Genomic DNA, 10,000 nt, shown 5'->3' with positions numbered 1-10,000 from the left:
TGAATTAGTAAAATACATATCTATAACCACAATTGAAATAAAATGGTGTAGGTATTAGAATATCTGTCTAGTATTAAAGTGTGATGTAGCAGTTGTAATGTCTGTATTTCATTAAAATAAATTTAAAAAGATAATTCCGCTTCGCTTTACCGAAATTTGGCAGCAGTTGTGGTCGACGAGTCTCACACAGTGGAGATGCGGTCAGGGAAAACGAATGTCTCTATTACGATTCCCGTCGTTTGAAGTTTGTGTGCTAAATTTTTCCCTGACGAACGAAACACTTTTTCCGCGGAAGGGACTTCGACGAATTACCGTACTGAATATTCAGCTACGCTTTACAGCATCAGCAATAGTTGTTAGGCTTTTCTGGCGAAGGCTTCCTTCCTTTACAGTTTTTTTTAGTTTCTGCCTCGGGCAAATTGAAATACACAACGCGTGGGTTTCTGTTTGCTGTTTTTTTTTTCAATGTTTACTTCTGATGCGCGCTGATTGGCTAATTTTTGACAGCTCTCTCAGCGTGACATCAGGAGGCGGCATTCAAAATTCAAAGGGATGCGTGCAGGCTCTCCTTCTCTCCCACCGAAGAGAGAGAGCCTGCTCGCAGGCTGCCTCTCCATTCCCTACTATGTTTTGCGTGTGGTTTACAAATCGCAGCTCTTAGAAAAAAAACCGGAAATCGTCATCATGGTCGTCACGGTGATTGTTATTGTTATTGTCATTAGCATTATTGAACCTATGTACAATAGCCCACTTTCGATATATCAAAATGCACTCCTAAACAAAAGGCATCATCTCGAGGCTCTGGGGAATAAACTCATACAAATCCTTATATTTATTCCCCAGAGCCTCGAGATGATGCCTTTTGTTTAGAACTGAATTTTAATATATCGAAAGTGGGCTATTACCCTTGTTCACGGGCCTAAGCCCTACTTATTGCCTTGATCTGCCTTTGATTCAGATGTACCATCATAACCCACCATTATAGTGCAGTGCGAAGATCAGTTTCTCAACATATTTTACTAACTGTTCCATACTAGCCCCAAAACATCCAACAATAACCGGGATTATTTCTGTCTTATTGTACCCAAGTTTTCTTTCACGAACTTCAAAGGGAAAGCTGCTGTCTGTGATATATGATACATTTTGTATTGCTAGACTAATTTCATCTCCTTTTGTTTCCTGGCAGCAAGACTTTGATCTCCGCAAGGAATATGCTGTGACCTCGAAAAACGCAAGAAGAAAGTGATTTACTGTCGTTACGTCGAGTTCAAGTTTTGAAGGCAGAAAATCACTATCACTTGGGAGGATCCGAATTTAAGCAGTTTTATTAGTTACGCCATGGCTTGTAACGTGCAGTTGGCTTTGCTCATAACGCTGGGTGAAATCAGTTACTACGTGTATGTTTTGACAGAGCATTGTGTCATAATGACAAAATAATTAGTACAGACCGTTAGTGGATGCATAGTTAATAGAGGGGACTGGTTTTGAAGCTCGGCAAACATCAAAGTAGCAAAGAAAGATGCCAAGTTTAGGTTGGAATGTCCCACGACCGTCTTTTGTTTTGCACTCATACACTATGCATGAATTACGTAACCACCACGTTCCTATTGGTTAGTTCCTCAGTGTGGATTAAACAACTATTGTGTTTTGTGCTCGGTGAAGGCCAAAAAAGAGAAGAAAAACACACAACAAAGAAATTTGTCGGGTTTCATAACCATTCCACTCTATTAACTCTGGTGGATGCGTAAAGTTTATAAGCCTGAAGACGGGGCAATGTGAAATCACATTTACAATTTCTTACGAGAATATTGTGAACTACGTATTCAACATTTTTGCATCCAGAGTTCTTGTCCTTAGATTATTTTGGTGCTATACATTTAAACGCAGAAAATCAATCGAACAGAAAATGTAAAACAAAAAAAAAATTGCATTAAATATGCAGCTCATGATTTACAAGACAATTTTGCTTTTGCTTTATGTCTATGACTGTGTTAGCAGTTTCCTATTTGAAGTATAAGTAAAGTTCTTCGAGCTACGAAAAGCTCATGAGTTTTTTTCAGTTTCTTGCAAGGTAGCAAAATATAAATCTTGAATGCTCTAGCATTCAAGAGAGTTATGTTGAACCGGCTATATAAGACAAATTTAATATGCGGCAAACATCAGGCTGAGATTTTCGTTTTTCCGTCAATCAAAGAAAATTGTTTGATTTTGGCTAATTCCATGGCTGACTGACTGACTTAGTAATTTGAAGACAGATACATTTGTATGGTGATGACCTGGTTTTCATAAGATCAGCTAGATATATTTATAATAAGCAAGAACAGTGGGGTGAACTTCTAACTGGCTCGACTCGGTTTAACAACGTTTGGGTTGTTCGGCCGTGTTGCCCGTGCGTCTGTTCAGTAATAGATACAGATGACGTCAAAATGTGTGTGTCACTGTATAACTGATCTTTGGAACACCATTGAAGTGACTTCAGATGAGAGATGCACGAACGTTTCATAACGAAGCTTACCCATATTTCCTGGCCCAAAAAGACAACTGATTTCCCTACCCCTACTGCGATTGAGGTATAAGAGATTTTTCTGCCTATGGACTAATACTTGATACTTGTTAGCCTTGCACGCATCAAGCCATGACGGAAACCCCTTCCCTGCCCTAGGATTTTAGGCTTCACCCCAAGTGGAAGTGCTGCTTAATTATGGCCACGCTTCAGCTTTGGATGTGTCAAATGCAGTCTGCACACGTCTGGACATTCAGACGACTCGTTATCTTCGTACTGGATTCAGTTCTGTCTGATAATTTTCTCTCATTATCCGTTCTTTGCTATATGATCTGATGTCAATGATGTCCTCACAAAAACCGTGACAATCCAAGCAAAAACCCCTCTTGTCCTGAGTAAGGCTCCCAGACACTAAAGCGAAAGTAGAGAATGAGAATATTTTTGCAAAACAGTGTTGTGCTGCAGTGAAGTACCAGACAAGAGTTATGAAAGCAGCTAGGATCATTATGCTGCAGTTGATTGTGTTGAAGCACGTGCTTCCCGTTGCCTCTTACCTCCAATAGGAAACAAACCAAATCAGCCAAGGAATTTGTCATTTCCTTCCAAGTCATACGGCAACAGAAACAGGTCCTTCCAGCCCGGGTGGTTTGATAGCACTCCGTGGCTTCACTACAGTGAACGTAAGGATGCTGCATTTTGCCATAACTGTATCAAAGCAGCGGCAAGCAACATGATCTCCTCAGCAAATGCATATCAAGCATTCACTCGAGATTGTTACAATAACTGGAAAAGTGCAACCGAAAATAAAAAGGTTTTAGTAAACACGAGAACAGTGCCTCACACCAAGAAGCGGCCGCGGTCTACACCGGCAGAAATTAGTGGCGATGTCGGCGAGATATTGCGTAATCAGCACGCCCAAGAAAGTGTTGTTGTTGTCATTGCAGACGAGACAGCGGACATTTCCAACAAAGAACAATTAGTTGTGTGCATTTGCTGGGTTAACGAAAACTTCGTAATTCATGAAGACTTCATAGGCATGTATCCCATGGAGAGAGCCACCGCACACCACATCGCAGCAGCTCCAACTAAAGTGCCTCAACGTATTGAAAACGCAAACGGTCAATGTTACGATGGTGTGTCACCATAGCTGGGGAAATAAATAGCGTTGCACCACAAATGAAGGCTTAGAATAACATCCCGCATCTCAAGTTCAGCTAAACCAAAAAGGGCCCACAAGGGGCACGCATGTCCATTGCTATGGACATGGGCTAAACTTTGCTGTTGCTAACGCAATTAAGTCAGTACTGAGTGAGACTCTCTTGAGACTGAAAGGGAAATTGCGAAACTTGTCAAAACGTCGCCCTAGATAAACGTGAAGTTGGATAAAATTAGGGCCGAATCACCTTGTGAATCGAGAGGAGTCCACAATTTCTGCCCAACAAGGTAGACTGTACGAGGAGAGTCATTAGCAGAGTTTTTGAATAACCCTACGGAGCAAAGACACTGAGGTGAAGGGTTTCAGGGCATGATTACTATTTCATTCTACTTTGGAGCATACTGACAATTTGAGTCTTGCCTCGCAAGATTTCTCCATGTCAACAGCCCAAGGACAGCGACTAGCTGAGGATGTATGCTATCTAGGGATAGACCTGAAGCCACCATTGATACGGCAAGAAGTAGGACACACTGGCACACATTACTTTCCTTCTACTCCAAAGGAGCATTTCCGCCAGATGTATTATTCAGCAATTGATCTGACGATAGGCTGTATTAGCACTAGATTTAATCAGAAGGACTTCACAGTCTACCAAAGCATGCAGGAACTTCTTCAGAAGGCAGTAGCAGGCGCAAAACACAAAAAATAATTAGCGAAAGTGATAGCCATGTACGGGGACACTGGTCTGCAGCAGTACAAGCTAGAACCCAGGATGTGGTGCAGTCAATGGGGTACGACGTTTTGACATTGCTGATCTGCTGGGCTTCTTTTTCAGTCACTTAGGAACGCTCGCAAACTCCTACTTAGTAAAATTTGTACACTTGGTAAGCTTCTGCATGTCATGCCGGCTACTAACGCTGTCAGTGAGTGCTCCTTCTCCACCTTAAAGCGCGTCAAGACCTACCTGCGTTCGACCACAGGACAGGCTGGGCTCAACCACTTCATGCTTCTGCATGTCCACAAGGAAGTGGCGGATGGTATGGACAAAGTAGAGGTTGCCAATTTGTTTGTGGGAGACAACCACCGGCGACGTTCTCCAAATACGACCTTCCGATGAAGTCTGTGTTTGCCTCTAGGGCAACGCAAACAGTCTAAAATTACCACAAAATTACTATTACGTCTCTGCAGGTGAACAATTTTCTTGTTCTAAGATACAGAGACCAGTCCAATGGGTGCCCCAGACCCAAAACCAGTGAGCTACTTAAAATCGTTGTGTCCCCTAGTTTCTAAAGGCTTGCTACGGCCCTGTCTGGTATTGATGTGTCTACGTTTAAAGGCCATAGTAATGGAGCTGCATCAGCCTCCATTATGGTTGAAAATGACACTAGCATCAAAGATTATATTGTCTACAGGATGATCAAGTAAGCCGACGCTCCAGCAATACTACCACAAACCCTTTGAAACCAATTATAATTTTGCAGAGGCCATCTTGAAGTCATATGATTCAAAGTAATTTTTTCACCTTGCTCTTCATGATTGAATGGCAGTGCATGTTATGAATGAAATAAATGTAGATTAGAAGTGATCCTCGCTCTCACCTGGACAGTTTAAGCAATTGTCTTTTCATAGACACCTAAATTCAGATTCAGGTGGCTCCAACGGGATTCGAGCCCGAGACCTTTGTGACGCCGCTGCATGTTATAGATATCACCGTTCATGTTGTGAAGAATCATTGTTCCTTGTTGTTCGTACATTAAAGCAGTGGTTCTGTTTATGGTTATGTCTTTTAAAGTTTCATAATGCCTCAGTGACAGCTCTGAAATCTCGTACCACTCACTCAAGATCATGGCTGATGACGAAATACGATTAAGGATCAAACGACACCTGGAAGACGAAGGTTGATCTGGATTCTGAGTCATCAGCCGTGAGTGGTATGCTCACCTTAAGCCTGTTTTTCTACCCCACCCTGTTCATACATATTTAACATTATTGCTGGATTTACTTGACCTTGAGGACATTATTTGTAAATTAGGCCTTAACGCCTTAATTGACTCATGCGCTTCCAACTCTCTCGTACCACATCCTTTGACTTACAGTAAGTCTCGTTTAATCCACATTTTTGTCAGAAGCGGTAATAGAGATCGAAAACTTTTTGGCCAAGAAAATAAAAAGCTTCGGTAAAGCTTTACTTATCCCGTAGTCTGGATGACCGTAGGGTTACAGCGTATGATCTAGCAACCAGCTCTCGCTATCATTGATTTTCTCTCTCAAGCCAGTCTACTCCGAGATGTTGTCTTCCCACCTCTTTCTCTGTCTGCCTCTCTTTCTACCTCCCTGTACTGTTCCTTGGAAGATTGTCTTGACAAGTCCTGATGATCGTGAGAGGTGGCCGTACCGTACCTGACAGTGATCAGGAGGTCATGTGGTCCAATAGTAGTATGTGACAGATGCTTGGGACAATTTATTCAAAGTGGCGGTCGCTCAGAGTAATTCAAGATGGTAGCTATTTAATGAAATGCAAGCCATGTAAGTATATAGGCGCTAGACATGAAATGATATATGAAATGGATCATATATGAACTGCGGATATGAAATCAAGTGAAGCTATGATCCTCGCAGTTATGAACGCAATTTTTGCAATTGCGTAAAGAAGTCTGAAAATTTCAGGACTTCAACGGGGTTTGAACCCGTGACCTCGCGATACCGGTGCGACGCTCTAACCAACTGATTTCATATACGCCGGAGGCCTGCCTGTTCATCACGAAATGTCTTGTCCAGTACTGTCTTTAGTCTCTCTAGGATGATTCTGGTTGTGGGAACATTAAAAGGTAAATATTCTATTTCATTGTAACTCTAAATCTCGAAATAAATTCTAACTCTCTTCTTTTACAAACACGGGCTGCAAAAATTCGGCATCTCTACTCCTTAACCACAGCGAAGTTCTCTCCAGAAGCTCATCAGCTGGAAGTTTTAATCGCCCAAGCCCCCCAAAATACTCAAGAAAACAACTCGTTGATGTCCTCCACTGAGACAAAAGAATACTTGAGGCAGCTTCGTTAGATCCCTCTTCAACAAATGTCACAGTATATCACCATGAGTTCTAACTCGGCAAACTCCAGCGAGGGTCATTGACTTAACTGATTTGTTTATGAGTCGCTTTAATTTAGCTACATTTTCTGAAAATTGATTATTAAGTGATGGTTTGGTTGTTTGACTCCTGTGAATATTTTAAATTGAGCTTAGATGAACGAGTGCACGTGGGTGACATTACCAGATTACTGTTTTCAGCACAAGGAATCTCAAGTTTCACAGGAACAGTTATTGAAGTAAATATGGCAAATGCTTCGCATCTAATATTATAAAAAGCTAATGAAAAGATTCTGGGAATATGAATGCATAGGTTTTACGGTGTTTCATGCAACAACACTTGAATACATTCCATACACTCATTCCATTATTGATTTTACACACTACATATCAATAGTCGCAAATGTTTTCAAATATTCATAAATACACCGGTTCAGTCAAAGCAATTGACCTTTATAATCGTATCAGGCGACGTGTATTGAATTATTATCCTTAATATATTTATTTATTCAAAGATAATAAAAAATGGTTCTTAATACCTTCAAATACGGAACAAAGCTTGTGTAGACCTTTGGTTTTCAACCAAACCGCCAGGAATTCACAATCTTTTCCTTTGAATTCATCAAAGTTTGTCTCCCCATGATTTATCAACCCATGTGGAAACATAACATGAAATCGAGGCTATTGATCAATGATCAAATTCCCCATCCCCTCTAAATGGTCATCAAATACCCCACCCCAGGGGTGGGTGTATGATCAAATTCCCCCCCCCCCCCCGGTTTGCCCAGGGGTGGGGGGATGTTGAAGCCTCGATTTGACTGGTACATTACACCGCAATCGTGCTACCAAAGGGATTCTCGCTTTGTAAGTTTTTTGACATCCTGCTTCCTTGTGGATTCTCGTGATATTTCCAACATGCATGCATGCGCTCCTGGTTCTTGAGGCAAAGGGAGTGTTGCAATGCTGATGGGAATTTTGGATAAAACGATGGGTGTAGCGGGAATTTTTTCTCGGTATTGTTTTTTAGGTTTTTCGATAATAGGCATCTTTAGCAACAAGGACGGCAAGCAACTGACTACGTCATTGTTAGACTAAATGTGTTACTGTGGCTTCCTGTTGTGAGCGTTAGTTAGCGCTGTCTCCTGTTGTTTTGAAAACGTATCAATTTTTTGTGAATTTTCTCCTGTTCCTATTTTGTCTTTTCTCGGTAACCTCGGTAAGGGAAAACTTTTTGGGGGATGTTTCCGCCAATGGTTTGAGGTTTCAAGCACTTTCAAAGTCTTTTTAAAAACACTAGCAAATTTTTGTTTGAATCGGGGCTCCAAATGATCAAGTCAGGGGGAGTCAGGATGGCTTAGTGGTTATCAACTGTGCCTTCCACCTCTGCGACCGGGGCTCAATTCTTGGCCCCGAGATCGTATGGGCTGAGTTTCAGTCGATCTCAACTTGACTCCGAAGGGTTTTTCTCCGGGTACTCCGGTTTTCCTCCCTCACCAAAATCGACTCACATCATATTCCATCAGGCTGTGGTGCTGTGCTCCGAGATCATACATGGGTCGTGTAACCTTGTTTTTCCACCGCAACAAAAGAAAATGTTTGCATGAAAATAGAGCTCAATTCCCCTTAGGATTAGTTGGGTACACAAACATGGCCACCGTTCCATTGTTTAGGGACACCAACATGACAGCCGTGACATTATGTGAAAACACTCTATAGCACCTTTTCAACTTTATAGCCCACAAAATAAGATTAGAAACGAATTTACAGTACTCAAACTTAAAGAAGAAAAACGTGAAGATCTGTTGGGAGCTTAACTTGAACCAACTTGAACGTACACTCGGAATAACGCTTTAGATTCGGAGAATAGGTACGCCGGGTTTCGCGTACTCTTGTTTGAATTGAAGCCAACACGTAACTCATCCATTTGACCTCAACAGCTTGATTCATACCAGATGAAACTGGTTCGATTGTTGAAGTATTCGATTATCGAACTTTCGATTATGTTCGATTATGTTCGACTACCGAAGCTGATGGAACTCAATCGACTGATTGGAGTTCCAATGAGTTTGATTACGGAATGTTCGATTGAATACGCCGGGAAAGCCGCACCTCCATTGGCGAGAAAAACCACTGCCGTAAAACGTGATTTTGCGATAAAAGGGTAATCAAGACCTACACAAAGCCTCATCTGCTGCAAATTTGTTTTAAAGGTAGAAATTCCTTTTTTGCTTTCCCTGGCTGCTAATAGTCTTCTTTTTTCTTGCAATTTGCCTCATGACGTCATTTTTTTGGAAACGAGGGTAGCCTGCCAAGCCTTGAGGAACTGTTATGCAAGTGGTTGGGTGGAAAGCGTTTTACCAAAATTGATATATCCCAGGCGTACCATCAACTCGAGCTTACACCCGAAAGTAGGGAGTACGCCACCATCAACACTCATCAGGGTCTATACCAACACAAGCGCCTGACTTTACGGAGTCACAGGTGCCGTATCCATTTTTTAACGCACAATTGAAAACGTGTCGAAAGGCCTTCCAGGTTGTTGTGTTTGTATTGACGACATAACGATCTCTGGGGAAACAGATGAAATCCACCTGGAGAATCTTCATCGTGTGTTACAGCGATTACAGGAATGTGGACTCAAGTTGAACCCCAACAAGTTCCATTTCATGCTACACCAAGTTGTCTACCTGGGCACGACTATTTCAGCTGAGAGAGTAAAAACCATCAGAGAGGCAGACGCACCCACCAATGTACCGGAACTGCAGTCCTTCCTGGAAGTGTAAACTTACTTCGCAAATTTGTCCCAGATTTTGCAAGAATTGCGTCATCCTTATACCAGTTACTTTGTAAAGAAATACCCTGTAAATGGGGAAAAATGGAACAAGAAGCTTTGAATAACCGTAAAGCCACTTTGTGCCCCGATTCTCTTCTACGACGCTATGATCCGGCTTCTACATAGATTTTATAGTGTGACGCATCCCCAGTACTTCAACCGGGACCGAATGATTCATAACTACCTGTTGCATACGCTTCAAGGATACTTACTAGTGAAGAAGAGAACTACTCCCAAATTGAACGTGAGCCCCTAGAAATCGTTTTTGGTGTAAGCAAATTCCATCAGTATTTATTGAGGCGGAATTTCACACTCTTCACAGATCACTAGCCTTTGATCACCTTAATGGGGGAGGCTGCCTACAATTGACGATTGAATTCATTCCTGGCAAGCAAAATATGTATGCAGATTTCTTGTCTAG

At 41.8% G+C, this 10,000-nt stretch overlaps 1 protein-coding gene across 2 annotated transcripts in view; it reads left to right on the top strand.

The window, feature by feature from the left end:
• LOC137992541 (peroxidasin-like) overlaps positions 1 to 1,527 on the top strand; it is a 95,283-nt gene extending 93,756 nt beyond the window's left edge. For both annotated transcript variants that reach the window (XM_068837913.1, XM_068837914.1), the window contains one exon: positions 1,187 to 1,527. In XM_068837913.1, coding sequence (XP_068694014.1) covers positions 1,187 to 1,220 — 34 coding nt within the window. In that variant the 3' untranslated portion in view covers positions 1,221 to 1,527. The remainder of the gene's footprint in view (positions 1 to 1,186) is intronic.
• The last annotated feature ends 8,473 nt before the right edge of the window (positions 1,528 to 10,000 follow it).

The sequence above is a fragment of the Montipora foliosa genome, chromosome 2 (genome assembly GCF_036669935.1).
Source record: "Montipora foliosa isolate CH-2021 chromosome 2, ASM3666993v2, whole genome shotgun sequence".
NCBI lineage: Eukaryota > Metazoa > Cnidaria > Anthozoa > Scleractinia > Acroporidae > Montipora > Montipora foliosa.
Note: the sequence above shows the minus strand (reverse complement) of the source record. Positions and strands in the feature narration are given on the sequence as shown.